At 39.2% G+C, this 21,321-nt stretch overlaps 1 protein-coding gene across 2 annotated transcripts; it reads left to right on the plus strand.

Moving 5' to 3' along the window:
• ptprna (protein tyrosine phosphatase receptor type Na) lies at positions 1-21,317 on the plus strand. Of its 2 annotated transcripts, none has more exons than XM_026145269.1 (24): positions 1-442; positions 3,486-3,536; positions 8,095-8,205; positions 8,435-8,540; positions 8,630-8,777; positions 8,943-9,138; positions 9,380-9,532; positions 9,677-9,814; positions 9,937-9,971; positions 10,061-10,302; positions 10,551-10,637; positions 10,759-10,838; positions 12,148-12,212; positions 13,809-14,018; positions 14,249-14,515; positions 14,620-14,767; positions 14,905-14,978; positions 15,309-15,386; positions 15,573-15,692; positions 18,204-18,370; positions 19,132-19,185; positions 19,341-19,405; positions 20,073-20,146; positions 20,256-21,317. In XM_026145269.1, exons 1-24 carry the CDS (start codon positions 367-369, stop codon positions 20,325-20,327), a joined length of 2,817 nt encoding a protein of 938 aa, XP_026001054.1. In that variant the 5' UTR covers positions 1-366; the 3' UTR covers positions 20,328-21,317. The 2 variants fall into 2 exon arrangements, with proteins under 2 accessions (XP_026001054.1, XP_026001055.1); XM_026145270.1 differs by having other exon boundaries at positions 14,297-14,515.
• Positions 21,318-21,321: the final 4 nt, after the last annotated feature.

Genomic DNA, 21,321 nt, shown 5'->3' on the forward strand with positions numbered 1-21,321 from the left:
TCAAAGCCGTGATGACGTAGGTGCAGGTTGAGCTCCTGTATGGAAGAGAGCTCCCTGTTTCTACAGATTCTACGTTATTTCCGCAACTGTGCCGTCGTTGAGTCGATATACGTTGCATGTTAACAGTCTATCCCCGCTTCTCTCGATCCCCACGCCCCACCCGGTGACTGTGAAGAGTTACTTTTATCTCCTATTTATTTTTTATATTTTTCCCGTCACGTGGGCTTTTAGGGTTCAATGTGAGCTGTCGACTCCACACGGGCTCTTCCTTTTTATCAATATGGACGTTTAAAAGCGTGGAAACGCAGAGGGACTCCGCATCTTTCTCTCTCCGTCTCCTCCTCTGCTGTGAAGCTTCGCAAGATCATGCAACACCTTAAACCATGGCGAGCTCTGCTCCTTTTGACGGTGCTGTATCAACCAGGGATCTGTGATAAATACGGTAAGAAAATGATGGAAATGATAGTGGAGCGGTAATCATCGCGAAATACACTCCTGGGATATTCGCAGTTTGATGTTAGCAGATGACTTTACCATGGTGTCACCTTTACCGTAGGATACTTTATCCTCTGTTTTTGGTTTTGTAATGAGTTCCTTTCTTTTATTATACTCTTCTTATCGTTCAACAACGGACTGAGAGATGGACTGTGTGTCTAAATACAGAGGATGTTTAATGAGATTACACACTAGTGTGTGTAGGGTCTACAAAACATGATGAAAAGTAAACAGCAGGGGTATATACATGTACATCACTAAACTAACTAAAGCTGTACTTAATAATATGACCAAAAAACCCCACCTAATTCAAGTTCAATAAATATTTTGATTACTGGGCTGAAACGTGAAACCAGTTAAACATTTCCACTCAGTAGAAATGATCGTGACATTCGTAATAGTCCCTGTCATTTCTATAACAATGCTAGGAATACAGGTTCAGCTTTATTATTTCAAACTGACGGCAGCTGGGTTGGGTTATGAGCTTAGTTCTTTTAGTAGATTGATGCGTTGTGTGTGTAACATGAGCAGGTTGAGATTTGTGATGCAGGCAGTGAATTCAGGGAGTAATTCAGAATTAAGCTGAAAAAAGCAACTGTTCTCTCTCTCTCTCTCTCTCTCTCTCTCTCTCTCTCTCTCTCTCTCTCTCTCTCTCTCTCCCTTGCTCTTCATTTTTCTTCTTTGGCAACAAACACAAGAACAACCCAGAAACACTTTGTGACAATTTAATGATAAACATGATGGCAGGACAGAGCTACTTACTTAAAAAAGCTCTATAAAATAAAATGTAAAAAATCAACACAAAATGTTGGTGTGTTAGTTCTTGCTTTTGAAAATATCATTAAAAAGAATAATGTGACTTGTAAAACCCATAGAATAATAAGAAAGCGCATAAACTAAAAGAACAATGAAAAGCCGTGCGGCTCAAATTTCAGCACCATGGAGAGAAACCAGTAACCACTGTTGCTTCCCTTTGTCCATTCATCCGATAGCACCTCTTCTTTCCTCCCATCTCTCTTCTTTCACACTTTCATATGATGATCAATCCATCCATATGTCTGACTGTCCGTCCTCTCGCAGACCATATGATGCTCAGTGTCTGAGGCGCTCCGCTCAGTTGTTTCTCTGATGGCCTGACAAAACAAACACTGTTTGATAGGTCAAGTTTCCTCAGAAAAGCTAATGGATTTACTGGGATCTTTGTGATACATTTTTTGATTTTTTGATACATTTGTGATACATTACGATACCTTGCTCTGGTATACATTTTACTGTTCTCTCTCTCTCTCCTCCTCTCTCTACATATGTGTATATATATATATATATATATATATATATATATATATATATATATATATATATATATATATATATATATATATATATAATTGCAAAAGTGAACATTATAATCACTATGAAAAGGATATGTCTGATATTTTTGTAATGCTTACTCCTAATCTGTTGATGTGAGGAAGCTGACTTACTGTACCTGCCTGCAGAAAGTTTTATAATGAAATCATAATATTAGCAATAGCAAATACGTGTAACGATATCGTGTTCAGATATTGAAGGTCTTCCTCTGTGCTGTGTTATAAACCAGAGTGTACAGTTACTATGCAATAAAAAAAAAAAATGAGAGCCATAATTTAAAATGAACTTACGACATGTTTTTTTTATCTATTGTTTTTTTTTTGTTTTTTTTTTTGGTTAGGGTTTTAATTTGGGTATTTACTTTCAGTTATGATGGTGTGTATGTCAGCCCTTCTGCAAGCCCCTGCAATTACACAGATACTTTTTTATTCAGTGAGTGTTGCGCATGTATTTTTTTTTTTTTTGCCAAAGCTTACTTCAGGTAGTAACCACCATCTCTTTTACGGTGGGTATGTTGACGTCAGTGCAACGCAAACACATCTTTGGCTTATTGTTTGTGAAAGAAATCCGGTTTGTATTCACAGTTGTAAGATTTTGCTTCAATAATGCCACTCATGAAAAGAAAGTTTCAGGGCTTCTCAGCAATACAAAATCCATGCACTGTGTGTTTGCAGTGTGTCTGTTTCTAAGCGGTGAGTCATTTTTAGGTACTGCGTCATTTCAATAAAAGGTAGAGAAAATAGTTCTCATTCTTTGCTCTCTACTCGAGTTTGAGTTTAACCAGCCAGCTAGATTACTGACATATTTGAGATATAGTTTTGCATGTACACACTCTGTCTCACACATCTACTTAGAATTATTTTGTTTTATTTCATTGATTTTTATTTATTGTCTGGTACATGGAAATGGATCGAAGCATAGACGAGGGCGAGTTATCTCATGCATATTCTGCTGGGTTATAGTCCTCTCTATCGCCAGCCACCTGCTCTTTCCCACATTGCCATACCCTCCAAGGTCTTACTCACTGACCTAAAAAAAGAAATAGTGTAAAATCTACAAATGAATTACAGTAAATACCCCAAAATATATAATGAAAGCATTGTTATTTGCACCCATGTTCAATCACTGTGTCATCTGTTAACAAATATGCATTTTATACCTGCAAAATTTAAAGGTCACAAACATTTTGTCTTCAGCCATGCTTATCAAAGGCATTTGTTCAAACACAGATATCATTTCAACTGTGTCATTTCATCAGAAAATGAAATAATAACAGTCATAAAGTTTTAGCCATTTATTTTTTGGGTTAACTGGGTTAAGGGGGTGACTAAAATGCCATTATATAAGAGGCTTATTCTTATGTAAATAATAATTGCATTTACTTGTATTGACATCTGTAACATTTGTATATAAAAGGCAAGGTGACGATAGTGGGTGACTGTGTTATGGTTGCCACTGAGCAGTACGTTTCTCATTAAAATGAATAAGCCCAGGTTAAGCTCACTTTGTCTCATTTCCGCCCTCTGAATGTGCGTTTAAGGCAGTCGTTTCCATGGAAATTACTGTAAAAGATTTTACTCTGGGTGCTTGTTAGCCTTCTCTTTGTGTTTCTGTCTCAGGTTGCCTGTTTGAGCGAAAACTGTGCACTAGGGATCAGTTCTGCTCAGATGGTGAGTACGCCACACACACGTGCACATACAATCAAACACAATGTTCTTGAACTTGTTAAACTTTTAAGACAGACCGCTTTCTTAATCCTTCTCTAACACTGCACCTTAGTAAATTAGTAGCCCTCGACGATAGGTGCACACAGATCCTAACACAAAGGCTGCGCATAGAATCATACAAACACAAGTCAAGGATTTTTGCTCTCTCTGCCTTATTTACCACAGATTCTCAGTCACCTGCCCCTCTCCTTTTCCTCATTTTAAGCCCCACCCCTGCCCCCTGTCTCCATAGCAACACTGACATCACATCGAGGTCGACCCCCCCACAGTTGTTGTGCTAATACAGTGATGAGTCACTGACACACACACTTACGTCCTTCCCCGTGGAAGCTTCACTTACGCAAGCGCACAATCATTGGACAGAATACTAAGTGGATGAGCTGCCCAGGAGCAGACACAGAGACAGATATCAGCGTGTCTGACAACACTGGGAGAAAAACAATCAAAGTGGATGAAATGTTCCCCTTTTTCTTTTTTCCTGTTGATCTCTGTACCACCTCAAGAACCTACTAAGCAAAATAAGCTGTAAACTGTCTGTGTTTGTCAGACCCCAACAAAGATTAAATGACCTAATTTTTGGTCAGCACTGCTCCTGTAACACTTAACTAAATGTTTAACACATAAAGAATAACAGCAACTGTGTTGAGTTGATGAAGACAACGAGGAACAATAATAAAATAATTTAAAAAAAAACCATTAGGGCTGTATAAAGGTGTGTCCTCATTAATTGAAGCAACACATCTTCCCTGTTTGTGTTCAGAATAAAGGACTTGGATATGCTGGTGAATTTTTAGTTAACTGCTAACCTTGTAGTAGCCGTAATGCCCTATTATTATTTTTTTTTTTTTTTATTTGATCTTCTAATGTACAGTCCACACAGGCTTTGCTGTAGTTATATAGGCCTAGCAGTTTTTGTTCATCTTTGAGACTTTGATATTTTATACTCGGTTCAGTCACTAATAATGTTTTCAATAATTTCTGTGATTACAAAGGTACTGAACTCTCAGAATAAAATAAAAAATAAGGTTTGCATTCTCTAACTTAACTTAAATAACTACAAGATTTGTTATTGCGCCTTTTCAAAAACTAAACAGAACAAATAATTTAATGATCTGCAAAATGTTGTTTATTGTTTCAACCCAACAGTAATCAAAGACTTATGGGCTTAATCTATGATGTCCTCCGAGGTTTCGCCAAGGCTTCATTGCATCCACATTCACCCATTGAGCAGTAATTACTCCAATAATGCCTGCTCATTGTAAAACAGTCCTTTATATGGTTGCAGTAAATCTAAAATCTTCATGAATTATTGTAGTGGAGTCCCCTTTTCACCTTCAGTACTGCTGAGTGCCTACCGTGAAAAGGAACAATGATTGTATTGTACTGCATTCTTTTTAGTGTGTTTAATGAAATACATGCCTCCCTTCAGATCTTTGAGTTTGTGTCTGTGACAGGATGAAAAAGCTGCTTTATTCTGTATGCATTTGCAAGAAGTAGTGGAGTGTGCAGTGACACATTTTGCTCTGCACGATCCAAGTTTTTATGCTGAGGCCTGTAGTTTTTACTCATGACAGTCGCTTCCAGAAAGAAGTATTTGTAGGTTTACTGATGATCCCTATGATCTCACGTCACGTTTATCATCTTGTGATGGTTCAGTTACTCTAGTAGCTTATGCTGTTGGAAGCATTATCAGTGTAATGTAGGAAGCACGTTAAACCCTCTTCTATATATAGTAACCTGACCTTGCATCTTTGCTGGTTAATGTGTAACAACACAAGTCTACTGAGGACGGTTTAGAGGTTTCCTATATTATATATGGTGCTATAAATGACCAGATGACAGGGCTGTGCTTATGCTTTTACACGTATGGGTAGGGTCAAATTATTAAATCATTACTTCATCTGGCTGTTTTTTCCTGTTTTATTGTACATTATTTTACATTATTTACCTGGGATGAAAACTGCATGAGACAAAACTGCTGTTGCGGGTTTACTGTTAGTTGGACAAGTACAAGTTGTAGGTTACCAAATATATTATCCATAATATAATATAATATATATTTTATATATATAATATAAATATATTATATTATACTGGGACTGTTTCCAAACAAGTGGACTGGTACTCGTGGTTCTTTTCTATGGAGTGCAGAGTGTTAATATTGCTGTGTTGTTGTTAAGGTAGTGATAAATCCAACATGACTGATAAATGTATTAATGTTTTACAGCTTGATTGTTTCTATGCATACTTTTGTTCCAAGGATATAAATGATTAATACATGTTTTAATCACAGTTAATATATTGGGGGGAGTATGTTTTTAAATGAGTTCATTTATCTTGAATCTTATATTTCTCATATTGTCAGATTCTTTTGGATAACAACACTGAAATCGATATGCTATGATCCCTGCAGAAAAAAAATGACATTTACTGAAATAACCCGAGCTCTCAGAATAGTCCCAGTCCAATCAAGCCATCCAGTTTGATGGCTTCTCTTCATTTGTCTTCAATTCTGCCTTTCTGTCATCAGTCCATTCACCAGGAATAATAACAGCTTTATACTCTACTAGTACAATAAACTGCCAGGATGGCCCTTCATCAACATTAACAAAGTTGTAATTTGATGATGCGTTTTACAATCATTAGGACGAGATATGTATTTATATGATTGTTTTTCTTTAGTGGTCTTGGTGGGGAAACATATACAAGTTTGTATCTTTATTTCTTTATAAGAATTTTTAAATCCTGTATCCCTCATGAGATTGTAAATTTCTTTGGTAAAATTGAGCACAAGGCTTAGGCTATTCTTATCATATGAAACATTTTCTGCAAAAAAGAAACTAAATAAACATAATAGAATATATATATATATATATATATATTTATTTATTTATTTATTTATTTATTTATTTTTACCATAGTTAATGTTAAAATTTTGCCATCCAACTTCACTAATTCACAGCATTTTTAGCTGCTCTGATGTCAACCTTAACTCAAAGTGTTGTTTTGGCTTGAATCATAGATTATAATGACTCTGTAGGTATCATTTCTTTACCTTTAGTGACTGTTTCTTAAAGCAATAACAAGCTGGAACTGAATTCATGTTTTCTTTTTGGGCAAAAAATTTTTTTAAATCAATACCTGACCTGACATAATGCATGTGTAACACTTTCTACACTGCTCCTGAGTTTTCAATTGAAAAAATAAAAGCTGGGCTGTTTCATACAAAATGCGTGGCTATAAAAACACCTTAATCCTCCCTAATCTGTTCACTAAAACAATTCACTATCTCAGTGTGGCAAAGTGGGTTGTGTGAGATTTAGCTGGTGTAGTGGCTGTGGTGACTCATCAGTGCACCAGTTAAAGCATAGCCTGCTCGGTTTTATCTTTATTCCTATCACATAGCATTTCAGCAATCTAGGTCCTAATTCACTGAGTATACAGATTAGAAACACAAGCCTTCTATATCTGATTTAGACTTTTCACAGCGTTTCATTTGCAATAAACTCACCCAAGTGAGTTAGATGCTTACAAAAGTGAGCATACACTTTTTTAAGCACTGATTTCAGACCTTTTCCATGTAACCCAAACAGTTTATTTATAATTTATAGGGGCAATTCCTATTGCATTGCACTGATTACCTAAGTGCAAGTGCAGCAAATACTAACTTTATTAAGATCCCAGTAATTTATTGCTGAAGAGCAGATCTATGACGATGCATGCGGTTTATGATAACAAAGAGAGAAAACTGTCCACAGGTGATCCTGAGAATATGCTATTAATATTTCTGTTGCCATGAAGGTACCTGCAAGTTAGCGACTTCAATTTTTCAAAAGCACTTACACACACAGATGGCGACAGGAGCTCTTCAAAAGGATTGTGACAAGTGTGTGGGCTGAACTTCAAAACTATGACTCACTACTGTGGGCTAGTGTAGTGTGGGCCACCATATGAATTACAGCTATGACTAAATAACCTCCAAAGCAGTGTCAGTGGAACCATTTGTATTGAAATGTATACGGTTAAATCACAAAAAGCACAAAAAACTGAACTTCGCTTGATGTCTTATGAAATAATAGGATCATTCTCAGAGGCTTACTGAGATATAAAAAATATAATAGCTTCTCTAATATGGCAATGTCTTTGTTATGAGGGGAATTTCTCCTGAGGGCCTTTTTTAACACAGCCGACATTTTGAATGAGGAAAAAAGTTAACGATTGCTCCCTTCTGTTTAAGCGTTGCACTCTGCCTTTTTTGTCATAACTGTAAGCAGACATGTCAGTATGCCAGTGATGGTGTAGTACAACGGGGGTCCGGAGACACAACTGACACAGCCACATAAAAAGTCAGCCAAATTTTGTTACTTACACCTGTTGATTTCCTGCTGCATTGTGAAATCACTGTCAGCTTAGTTGTTGTATCCTGGACCAGGACTCGAGAGGCTGCCCTTGGCAAATTTGGGGTTACATATTTACATCCGTATTCATGTGTGTATTTCAGATGGGTTGTTTGGTCAGTGTCGAACCTCTAAGCAGGACCAGGTCCAGTACCAGGTGTCAGTTCCTGTTCTGAAGAGGATGCAAGAAGTTCTAAAACAGCTCATGCTAGAAGGTGAGACTGAACATAATAGTGAGCTAAAAGTGTTAAAGTGAATACCCACATGCCTTTAAATAGCTGCAATAAAACGAAAAAGTGCTTTATTCATTCATAATGTCAGCAAAGAGCATTGATATCAGTGCCCCTTTTTCTGTCTGTATTTCTGTAATCTGTACACACACCATGGTCTTGCACTTTTACTAACAGCTATTTTTTAAAATGTATTTTCCATCTGTATGTGCAGGGCTGTCATGGCAGGATGACATCACCCAATATATTTTGTCAAAGGAGCTGAAAAGAGTTCCTCATACCACACTTCCCTCAAAGCCAAACACCTCATCCTTGTCTCAGCAAGTACACCTTAGTTATTTTGAAATTGACAGAGAAAGAAATTGCATATTTATATAACAGATTTAGTCGATTCTTTCTTGGTCGCCAGGTCCAAACAGCCCTCCTCCCACCACCAAAGTTCAAAATCAGCGTCTGCTTCTCCTAGTGGCAAATATGTGGACTACATGATTGTTGAGCCGCCTCAGTCCCCACTGCGCATGCAAACAGCATCTATGGACCCATACGCGTACCTCCAGGTATGAAAACACACACTGTGATTAGCAGCAGCTGGATTTGTGTCATTTATAACACTTCATGAACAGGTGTATACAAAATTTTGCATATAAGTGTAACACACATAATAATGTGCCACAGTTTACATCTGGTATAACAGGTATTATGTACTGTCTCTGCTAACACAGCATAGGTACCAAGACGAAGTAGAGAGATCTCTCATGGGTTCAGCAGGTGCTTATGCCCGCCCTTCTTTGAGGTCCCAGACCAACCAGAGAGAGCGTGATCGTGACAGGCAGCTGCTGCTGGAAGCTCTGTCTCTTTACCTGGCATCTGCACAGCCATCTTACCGCCACAGAGGGGCTCCTTCCGTGGTTCCTGCAGGTAAAATTTTTTTAAACATAATTACTTTTTTTCATAATTTTTTTTACTAATTCAACACAAAGATAAATAGATATTTTAAAAATATTTAAATGCATACACTTAAATATATAAAAACAAACTATCCAGTCTCAGTTTCTCATGCAGAAAGTATCCATAGACATAAAAAAAGATAGAACTCTGGCACATTTTTGGGCCAATCACAAACAATGATGTTTCCTGCTGTACCTGCTTTCATGAGCAGGTCTGCCTTATTATGACGACTTGGAACTGGATATACCAGTGGACTATGTGGAAGATTACACCCTACAGGAGAGGCTTGGTACTGCAGGCAGGCAGCAACCCTTGCAGACTAAGAAAGTTCTTCAGGACTATAGCACACTGTCTGGGAATAATGGTGAGAAAAAGGAACGCAAGCATAAATATATACAGCATAAACATAATGACACACATAGTTAAACTACAGATGCACATACATAATCTGCCAATATGTTTGAAAAATGATTAGTGCAAAAATAACAGTAATCCCATCCTGTGTTAGATGACTTGCGCCAAAGGATGTCGGCTGTCTTGCAGAAGTACGGAGTCAGTCCAAGAGACCTCAGTCAGGAGCAGCTCTACAAGCTAGCTCTCACACTGCTGCAGCATCAGGGCAAAACTGGCACACCCCCCCAACTTGGTAAGAAACCAAAGCAAAAAAAAAATTCCCAATTTCTTAAATATAGAAATATCATAATCCCTACAATTTCCAGCATTTTTTATTTAGTATTTGTGTAAAAAAGATTTTCTCTGTATTCATAGATCCAGTCGAAAAAGACCTCAACACCCTCAAGGAAGTATGTTAGCATCTACTAATAGCAGTCATAAAAAATGTGATCATAGGTTCTTACATAGGCGTGTTTTCTCCTCTCCCCCTTATATGCAGCTGTTAAAAACAGACAGCATTTCCAATAAGCCAGAGAAGCCTGTTCCTGTTGCCCCTGTCCCCTCCACTGCCTCAGTTCAAGCTACACCTTCATCCAAGAGTTCCAGCCTCCCCCCGTCTGCCTCTCAACCTCCGCAGGCTGCTCCCGCTGAAGCTGGACTAGATTTTAAGGGACAGGGGCTGCCAGTAGTGGAGAGCACAGGGGCCAAAGAGGAGTATGGGTACATTGTCACCAATCAGAGGTCAGCACTTGATCTATTTTAACACTCAGTTCTTCGGTTCATAGGAAAAACATCTAAAACATGAAAAAAAACTTTGTTTGAGTTACTAATGATTTGTTTAGTGTAGTGATGCTTTAATAAACGCTGTCTAATTATAGCCTGTTGTGTAACGTTAATAGTAATTTATTTAAAAGTAAAAAGCAGAAAACAAGACATTTATTAAAAATTTGTGTTTACAGCAAAATTAATGATGTTTGTTTCATTCGTAGTCCCCTGAGTCTGTACGATGGAGTCAAGATGTTGGAGCTGCTGGCTGATAAAATACACTTGACAACAAGCAGCTTCATCAACATTAGGTAGCACTGTAGTTGTATGTTAGATGCTTTAGAGACAGTTAGTTTGTTGTACTCTTCATTCCTGTATTTTTGCAGTTTTCGGCGATCCAACATGTGTGTCCCTGTGTTTATGTGTTGCCAGCGTTGTCGGTCCTGCACTGACTTTCCGTATCCGACAAAATGAGCACAACATGACGGCGGCAGAGGTAGCTGCTAAAGCCGGTAAGGCTCAAAAACACAGATTTGCATTTATCCACATACTGTACATATCCATTCATCCGCTTTATCCGAGGCCGGGTCGCGGGGGCAGCAGCCTAAGCAAAGAGGCCCAGACCTCCCTCTCCCCAGCCACCTCCTCCAGCTTATCCGGGGGAACACCAAGGCGTTCCCAGGCCAGCCGAGAGATATAATCTCTCCAGCGTGGAGCAGCAGCTGCTCTACTCTGAGCCCCTCCCGGATGGCTGAACTTCTCACCCTATCTCTAAGGGAGAGGCCAGCCACCCTTCGGAGGAAGCTCATTTCTGCCGCTTGTATCCGTGATCTCGTTCTTTCGGTCACTACCCACAGCTCGTGGCCATAGGTGAGGGTAGGGACGTAGATCGACCGGTAAATTGAGAGCTTCGCTTTTACACTCAGCTCCCTCTTCACCACGACGGACCGGTGCAGCGTCCGCATTACTGCAGCTGCAGCCCCAATCCGTCTGTCGATCTCCGGCTCCCTTCTCCCATCACTCGCGAACAAGACCCCGAGATACTTGAACTCCTCCACTTGGGGCAGGAACTCATCCCCGACCCGGAGTGGGCACTCCATCCTTTTCCGGCTGAGAACCATGGCCTCAGATTTGGAGGTGCTGATCCTCATTCCCGCTGCTTCACACTCGGCTGCGAACCGTTCCAGTGCGAGCTGGAGGCCTTCACCCGATGAAGCCAACAGAACCACATCATCCGCAAAAATCAGAGATGAGATTCTGAGGCCACCAAAGCGAAAGCCCTCCGCTACTTGGCTGCGCCTAGAAATCCTGTCCATAAAAATTATGAACAGAACCGGAGACAAAGGGCAGCCCTGGCGGAGCCCATCACCCACCGGGAACGAGTCCGACTTATTGCCGACAATGCGAACCAAGCTCTTACAATGGTTGTATAGGGATCGGATGGCCCGTAGCAATGTAGCGTACTGTACATATGTTAAACACAATTTCACCATAAGGCTAAAACAGACCATAAGGCTCAAAATATACGTTCCCAATCTTTGGATTCATCCCCACTGAAACACTAAGAAGAGTACAAGACAAAACAACATTAGAAATGAAAAAAAGTGAAGAGTTTACCTTTCTATATTACATTAGGAATGTTTTTGTTTGGTAGACTTATACATACTATAGGCATTTCTTTTCCATGAACCGTTTGCCTCATGGAGAGCTGAAATGTTGTAAATAAATGTGTTTTTGTCAGGTTGTATGCAAGAGTCGGTTTACAGTGTTAGACCCGATATTGAAAGGCCTGTGTTGTTTTTTTATTTTTTACTCCAACAGTATCTGAAAAGAATTTCCTGGAGTCTGAGACGGGTCTCAAGATTGTGCAGACTGGTGTGGGAGAGGTATTTGTTTTACACACAAACATTTTTCATCTTTTTTGTTAACATTTTCGCTCTAATTTAATCACAGTGTACTGTGTGTCTTTATTTGCGCTTATCTTTTGTGGCTTTGTTTAGTACTGATACTATGACATGAATTAAATGTATAGCTAAGAAAGTGAGAATAACTTGATCACGTTTATTACCTTCAGCGATTAAGTAACCTTTGTTAACAAGATCACTACACTTGTGCTGTATACAACTCTTTTTTTATGTGTGTAAATTGTGGTTGCCAGAACCAATAAGTGAGGCAACACATCCTAACAACCAGCATTTCACTTGTTGCCATGGAGTTCCATCTCCCCCCCCCACCTCACCCCTACTGAGGCTTCCAGATCCCAGGTGCTATGGCAACAGTCACCAATGTCATTAACCTCATTATTCACCGTTTCACATAAACAGCTTGATTCCTAGCCTCTGAATCGTCACTCATGTGTCAGTCTTTATGTGTAATCGATCCTTATTTCCAAAATGCGCATGTAGATTGAATATAAGGATGACACACACACGCACATACAGGCACGCACACACACAGATTGCTTTCAGGGTTACAGTGATAATATCACAGTCGTGCTGCCAGCATCTGTGTATCTGATACCGATGTGATCAAATGGCACAAGCTGATCCTTTTTTTCTCACTAGACATGTGTGTGTGTTTGTGTGTTATTAATTTATTCAAATGATGTTGTCCCCCCCCCCCCCCCAAAAAAAAACAAACAAAAAAAATTACTGCATTTCTAAATTACTGTATGCTGTTTTCATTCGTTTTATGTACATTTTGTAAACTACGACAAAGGACAGTTTCTTTGCATTTTTAATCACACAATATCTCAGTGCTGGTATTTGTCAGTAAACGATGATATACTGTAAAGTTAGGACAAAGTAAAGATACTGTACTACCTCTGTCTCTTTGGTTACCGCTGTGCACTTCCCTTCTGGCTTTTGATTTTCTTCTCTGCCTTGGCCTTCAAATTTAACTTGTCCTTTCGAGGCTGGTTGGTTTATTTATTAATTTTTATTAGTTTTTCCTTGGATTGACATTTCAATTTCACTGCTGTGAAACAGCCACAGCATTAAGCTGACAAAACAGAGCTGGTAACTTCTGTTGTATGTGGGTAGCATGGGGAAAATTGTTTGTAAATAAAGATCAAGTTGAAGAATAGGTGGAATGACACTTGGGGGCAGACTATACCTCATAGCACTGATACATGGCATGTTGTATAAGATGGTTGGCTGATCTCCTGGAGCCTCAGCTGTCTTTTTAATGATTTCTGGGGCGCAACACCTTGACCTTTCAGACCTCTGTCTTTTAAACTTAGCTCAGCAGCTCACTGGGCACACGTTGCTGTCAAGTGCAGTTACAGAGAAGCAATTCTGTTGGTAAAAGGAAATGAGTGGCCTTTGAATTGCAGTAGTGAGGGTGGATTTGCTGGAGCGCCTTAGTTTGGGTTGACCGTTGATGCGCATGTTAAAAAATGGAGATAACAGCCTGTTTTCTTTGTGTTCCTGCCCACTTGTCTATATCTTACTCACTGCTCTTTATGATCATCCTTTTTCTAGAGGACAGATGCGCGGGGTCTCCCTCAGGTAACCAGGGTTTCCCAGGGCTCCAGTGGGACAGTTATCACCCTTGTTTCCATGGCAGTTGTTGGAGGTGTGCTGGTATTGGCCATGGCCGTAGCTTGTCTCAGGCACTATGCTCAGCAAGTGAACAATGGCAAGCTTGGCCTGGGGCCAGAGGGAGGTGCAGAAACTCACTTTGACTACCAGGTAAGGCTACATAAGGGATCTGGTCAAAATTACATACAAGTGTCCTTTAGTGCTATTTGATGCATTTTCATCATTATGTATTTTTCCCAGTGTTGAGGTGTTATAATGGATGGAAAAGCAGAAAAAGGCAGATAATTAAAAGCATCGAGAAAAGCTCTTAAGTCAGGCAGTTAATTGCGTGCAGTTCGTGCATTAAATGCCTAAAGTAATGCAGTTTTCCATCTGTTCAGGAGCTATGTCGGCAGCACATGGCATCTAAATCCTCCCTGTGCCGCCAGGACTGTATGGGAGGAGTGAGCAGCAGCATCTCTGGACCTGCTGTAAGCACGGGTGCAGGTGGACGGAGGGGTACAGATACATCCCGTGTCAGCAGCGTTTCCTCCCAGTTCAGTGATGGTCCCCAGCACAGCCCATCCTCCACCCACAGCTCCACCCCGTCCTGGAGCGAGGAGCCTGCCCAGTCTAACATGGACATCTCCACCGGTCACATGATACTAGTGAGTGAAAAACAGTCAGCGTGGAGAGTAAATGTACTACAGATTGGTGAAATCTGCTCTTTGTTTATGAAATATTTATTTCTGGTGTCCCATCTCTTCCTCAGGCGTATATGGAGGATCACCTGCGTAATAAGGACCGTCTCCAGAAGGAGTGGGAGGCTTTGTGTTCCTATCAGGCGGAACCCAGTTCAGTAGCTGTGGCTCAGTCTGCAGACAACATGGACAAAAACAGACATGCTGAAGCCCTCCCCTGTTAGTAACATGTAACACTTTTTATAATTTCTATATTTTGTACATTTTCATGGAAAGTATTTAATTGAAAGTCTCACCAACCTTTAACCTAAACCTTTAACATAATTAAAGCCCAAACACCTTCTTTTTTCTTCCAGATGATCACTCTCGTGTGAAACTGAAGACTGATGTAAACCCCAATAAACAAGATTATATCAATGCCAGCATGCTTGTAAGAATCCCTCATGTCAAATAAAACATATATAAAATATGACATAGTTATTCAGTTAAGTATAAATTTGTGTAATACTCTGTTGCTGGATAGATGACTTCATAAAGAAAGGAGTCATTGTTTGGATGTAAGGAAACACTTTGAAGCATAATCTGCAGCTCAATCAGGATACAGCGTGACATATTTTTCTCTCTTGATATTCGAGAGAAATTAAGAAATACAAATCTTAATATTATAATTTTATGAAAATGCAAATTGCATCTGAACTTTCTAATACTCATATTCTGTGCATGGATTTTAAGAGACTCTTTTTCCTTTTTCAATCATCAGTTTGATCATGATCCTCGCCAACCATCTTACATTGCCACACAGGGACCTCTTCCCCATACTGTTGCTGATTTCTGGCAGGTTGGTGCAGTCTCCCCTCTGCTTCTTTTCCCCATCACTCTGTCTTCCTCCCATTTCTATGAATTTGTAATATATTCAGTGCAAAAGACAGTAAAGCAGTGCATATTTTACAGCCATATACTGAGTCGTCTTAAAGTGACATTAAGATGTGTGTTTGTGTGTGTGCTTGCTCTGTTCAACCTTCAGATGGTGTGGGAGAACGGCTGCACAGTGATTGTTATGATGACAGCTTTGGTGGAGGACGGAGAGAAGCAGTGTGAACGATACTGGCCTGACGAGGGCTCGTCACTCTACCACATCTATGAGGTTAATTTCCTGTTTAACTTTGAGCTTTCTCGCGTAGTGCAGAAGATAACATTACAAGTGTACATCCACAAGTGTATACAAGTGCAAATTGTATTGGCACATGTCTGCTTCTGTCACTACATTGTCTTTGTATAAAGCCTGTTAGCTAATTGATGTCTTAAAATGGTGGCTGTTTTCAAGATGGCTGTCCACAAAGCCAAGAAATATGGATATTTTTATATAGCATAAACTAGACATGCCATTCCTGAAGGATCATAGTGTCAAATTTTATAAGTTTCGCAAAAATGAAGTCTGAAAACTTCTTTCCATTCTTTTCAACCTCATGTGTCTGAATTTAGTTGTTTTTTCATTGACATTACTGTATTAATATTACTGATCTGAAATCACACAAATGTAAAATCCTAGTAGTATTTTTTTACTGTAAAAAAAAACAGAAACATGTTGAGTAAATTAAACTTGAAATGCAAATATAAATTGTACATTTTAAAAAATTATGCACACATTTTGTAAACATATACAACTATTTATCTAAAAATGCAGTCAATACACCTGCCGTTTTTTTTATTTTGTACAACCACTTAAAAATATTACTCTATCTAAAATGAGAGAACAATCGGGTCTTGCAGTAAGATGCCCCACAAATTGTGTTTTCCACAGGGAAAAACCTGCAGGCCTGACAACTGGAGGTGTATCACTTAGTGACAGTGTTTACATTGCAAATGTGCCTTTGTGACGTTCATTAGTGCCCTTGCTGACACACAAAACAAAACAAATACTACACGACAGACTAACTACACAAGACAACACAACACAACACACTAACTGTACACTCCACACTAAACGTCAGAAATGTCCCCCTTCTAAAAACTCTCTCACTCGCTCGCTCTGTCTCGCTGCCGTTTCCGTCACTCCCAAAACTTTCCTTTCTTCCTAAACAACCAAATCCCACGTGTTGACTTTTTTTTTTTAAATTGGTCGAAGAAAAAAAAAATGTAACGACAGTATTTAGAAAAAAGCATGGCTTATATATACAAATATTTTTTTATCATAACTCTGGATTTACTGGCCTGTAATTAAAATGTAAAAACTTTGAAGTCCGAACATTCAACGCAGGCTCAAAAACTCAGCACGGCTGCAGCTTGTTGCTGTGTCAGCTTAAATCAGTCATGTGATTTGGAGGTGCAGCGTGTCCGTGGACCCCCAGACGGTTAATAACACTCACCTTCATTCCATTTCCAGAGTGCAACAACCAACCACCTGAAATCTGTGAATCTGTGAAATCTGAAATTCCCATGGTGTTGTTCAAAATGTGCTCTGACACAATCATGAGCATCGCTTGCTACTGAACACAAGAAAAAAGCCGGTCTGCGCTATGGGCTGAACCATTTGTTAATGGTGGAGGGGGGTAACACTATGCAATATATTCAGTTTAAGCATTTCTATTCACTGTTAACTGTAACTAAGTGTTAATCTAAGTGTTAATCTATAAGCTATCTTATTTTAATAAACAACATTGTCATATGCAAAACTAGGGTGGCACTTGGGGTGGCAAGAGATCATTTTAGGGTGGCACTTGCCACCCCATGCCACCCTTTTAGATCCGCCCCTGCTTAGACATGACACCAAACCCCAAATACCCCCGGTGCCTACATCCAGCTTTGCATGAGTGTTAAAAATGTGTTTCTGGAGAAACAAATCATTCACCATGGAGTAAAGGAGAGGGCAGAACTCAGAGAGCATTAACTTTATATGCTTGATATCGTACTTGGATTAGTCATTTTATTTAGCCAATACAACAAATATCTGGGTAGCCTCACAGCAAGAGGGTTCTGGGTTTGAACTCCTCCAAAGAACTGCTTGTCGGGTTAACTGGTGATTAAGTGGCTGTTGGTGTAATCTAACGTTATCTGTCTGTTAGCATGTTAGAAAAATAACTGATTTACATTACATTTGACCTACCTATAGCGAAAAGCATATAAATCAAAGTGAAACTTGAAAAGTAGGCAGTGGTTGAAATGATGTAATAAAACAGCTGTTTCTGAGATGGTCGAATTGGAAAAAATTGAAAACTGTTGTGGCAAATAGGATTTTTCAAATTAACAGCTCCATACCAGAGAGATAAACATGCAAAGTTTGATTCCTGTATCGATATTTGCACGATTGTTTCAACACTCATGGAAAAGATCCCTTGATTAGCCCTGCTGTTTTTGCTCAAAATATATGACAAAAAACGATGAGTCATAGAGAATACAATGAATAAAGCTGATTAGACTTAGATTCACTGTGCCTTGTTTATACTAAAGTTATTTTCACAGTAAGTAAGTACACAGTATGTATAACCTTTTTTTCCTCCTGGAAGTTTACCTGATTAAACGCTTAAAAAGCTGAATCTCTGTATATTTAAATTTTAAATAATTCAAAAGATTCATGACTCATATTTTTTACCCCTTTCCCCTGCATCCAACCCCTCCCTCTCTTCTTTCCTCCCCACTGTGTCTTTGTGTATGTCAGGTGAACCTGGTGTCAGAACACATCTGGTGCAAGGACTTCCTGGTGCGTAGCTTCTACCTGAAAAATGTCCAGACGCAGGAGACACGTACCTTGACCCAGTTTCACCTGCTGAGCTGGCCAGCTGATGGCATCCCCACCTCCACACGACCACTGCTTGACTTCCGCAGGTAAGAAACTACCCACAAACATGCATGCAGACTGCCCTTGTTTATACAAAAGCATACAAATAAATATATGTATAAACACTTGAAATACCAGTAGTCACATTGGTGGATTTGAATCCCGCTGATCGCCTTCATGTCCATCTCTTTTCTGTGTTTTCCATCCTCCCTGCTATTTGTAAGTGTATATGATCACTTTCCGTGTAATTCATTTCAAGCTTAATCCATCATCGTTGACACTCTCTCTCTCCCTCTACCCCAGTGTGCAGGTTGACAGGTTTGTATTTTAACATCTCCCGGTGTCATTTTTGTGGTTTGCAGCTAGTACTCTGGCTCCAGTTGCATAGTCATAAAAATGAGCATTGGCAGGTGTGACTGGCTACTGCAAGAGGGACAGTGAATCTGTGGCTTCCTCTCCACTTATTCTATCCTGTTTTCACCATCTCACTGTCCTCCACACCCTCATGCAGTATCTAATTTTCCCGTCCAGTCAAATTTCCAGCTATTCCTGATCTCATTTTATTTACCTGTCACATGCAGTTATTCCATTCCTTGTATTTCCAACATGGTCACTTACTTTGTTTTCACTGTGATATTCCACAAATACTCAAAGCAGACTTTGCCATTTCTGTATTAATAATAAGATGTTTTTATTTTATTGTGAAAAGGTCAGTTGTAACCTTTACCATAAATATTTTATAACCAAGCACATTTTCCTGTCATTTGTCTTTTTCTTTCTTTTCTCTCCCTGGTTTCTACTTTTTCAGGAAGGTGAATAAATGCTACAGAGGTCGTTCCTGTCCAATCATCGTTCACTGCGGGTAAGACTGAAAGGAAGATACTCTGGTGTTTGTAGGATCACAGATTTCTGTGGAACAACAGAAATCGCAGATATACATGTGAATTTTCTGCTTAAAGGGTATTTTAAAGAAAAATACTTTGTAAGATCATGTTTGCGTTTCTGTCACTCCCACAGTGATGGCACTGGCAGGACTGGCACGTATATCCTTATTGACATGGTGCTGAACCGCATGGCCAAGGGTGAGTCAGTTAAAACAAAAACATTACCCAGAAACATTACATCCATACCTAATCTTTATGACTTACAGCCCACAGATGATGCAGTGAAAGATTTTGAGAAGTCAAATCTTTAATTGGTCTGAGTCATATTACAGTTGCATTTCCTATCAACTACAGCAGAGGGTGCTATAGTTACAAGCTGCTTGTTGAAAGAAATTAGGTACTGGTAGTTCAGACTATATTTTAATAATTACAAACTTAATCATATGTGCATACTTCTTCAGTATTTCTTGAGCTGAGTGGTTTAGCAGCTTAACTGGAATCTTGTAGAAAGAGTCAGGAAACTTGAAATGCAATCAAATTCCATCTATACCATTCAAAGTCTTATTTTACTGAAACTAATTTCAGCTGGGTTGCATTATCTTTTTCCTTTTTTTTCTTGCAGTTGTCAGAATCTGTTTTTGTTTATCAGACATGGTTGCTGTCTGTTTAGACTTCAACCTCAAATGAGACACTGACCTTTTCACTGTCTCTTGTCAGTTCTATCACAATAGTTCTTCACAAATAACCTCAACAGATCTATTTTGTGAATTTTCTACATCCATATCATCTGAAAATAGCAGATTTAGATTGATGGAGATCAGAAAAAAACTATTAGTGATGCTGCTACTATTCTTGATGACATTAGGAGTGAAGGAGATCGACATTGCAGCCACACTGGAGCACATCAGAGACCAGAGACCTGGCCTAGTCCGCACCAAGGTACATACCGTCCATTGTTTGTGTGCATATTTTTTTCAGTATATTTTTTCTAGTCTTCAGATTGTGCATCATTACCCAAATGCCTCACTTCCCTGCTTTTCCTAATTAGGACCAGTTTGAGTTCGCCCTGACGGCGGTAGCTGAGGAGGTGAATGCCATTTTGAAAGCCCTGCCACAGTGAGATGCAGCTGCTGATGGATACAATGACATGCAGACACAAAAGAATACACGCTCCAGTGGACACACTTGTATGATTCAGTCATGTATGATCATTACTGTACATAAAAATCTGCTTGGCCACAGTGGAGCTATTATTGCTCTTGCTTTTTTCCCTGCTGACTCATTGTCTGGGTGTTTAAAACATTATGGAGTCCAATTTTATTTTGAGGATTTTTTTTTCCAGGAAGCAAAAGCAAAGAGAATCAAAGTTCTTTCCAATTAGAGCAAGATTCGATTTTTCTATTAGTATCCTAAGTTTCTAATTACACATGGACTCGGTTATCAGTCGGGAATTTAACAGAAAACCTTGGTGCCTGTGTGAATCCAGATGAATATGGGATAAGCTTGGTCATGCTGTCAGACAAAATAGTTATCTTACACTCATCTGATTAAATTGTTACTGGACATTATTACCTCAAATGATCAGCCAACATAAAAGGAATTTATGACCAACACAAGGTTTGTATTGGCTGCTCTGGTGAACATATAAATTGGACCAAAGTTATAATACTGTCGAACCCCCTGTCAAAACGTATCAAATATTTATGGCTGCCATCCCAGTTAAACATGGTGTGGTTGTTCTCCGATGTAACTTTGAATGTGTTGTTATTCGTGTCCATTTGAATACTGTATTCTTTTGTCAAGTGTGTTTTTATTTCTGAGTCGTGTCTTTTTTGCCTTGAAAACATGATCGTTTGCTTTCAGCGCTGGTCGTTTCGTAATGGATGTTCGACTTGACCATGAACTACCTTCTCGCCGTCTCCCTTTCTGCACACAAAGCAACTTTGCGTTCTTCTATTGTCTTACTCAGTGTACGACCTTGTGATTCGTGTAAATAATTCATTCTGATGATTGTGTTTATTTCATGTAGCAGACCGACAGAAAATATCTATAAAAATGTATTTTTGACTTGACCTAAATAAATTTGTGATGTGATGCAGCAGAAAACAAACTCT

This window comes from Astatotilapia calliptera, chromosome 16 (assembly GCF_900246225.1).
Source record: "Astatotilapia calliptera chromosome 16, fAstCal1.2, whole genome shotgun sequence".
In the NCBI taxonomy this organism is placed as follows: domain Eukaryota; kingdom Metazoa; phylum Chordata; class Actinopteri; order Cichliformes; family Cichlidae; genus Astatotilapia; species Astatotilapia calliptera.

What these genes read in the sequence shown, in the direction of transcription:
- ptprna (XM_026145269.1), top strand. Translation starts at nt 367, where the DNA reads ATGCAACACCTTAAACCATGGCGAGCTCTGCTCCTTTTGACGGTGCTG. An exon ending in ACATGCTGAAGCCCTCCCCT is followed by an intron (nt 14,768 to 14,904) that starts GTTAGTAACATG and finishes TTTTTCTTCCAG; the next exon opens with ATGATCACTCTCGTGTGAAA. An exon ending in GCTGAACCGCATGGCCAAGG is followed by an intron (nt 19,406 to 20,072) that starts GTGAGTCAGTTA and finishes TGATGACATTAG; the next exon opens with GAGTGAAGGAGATCGACATT.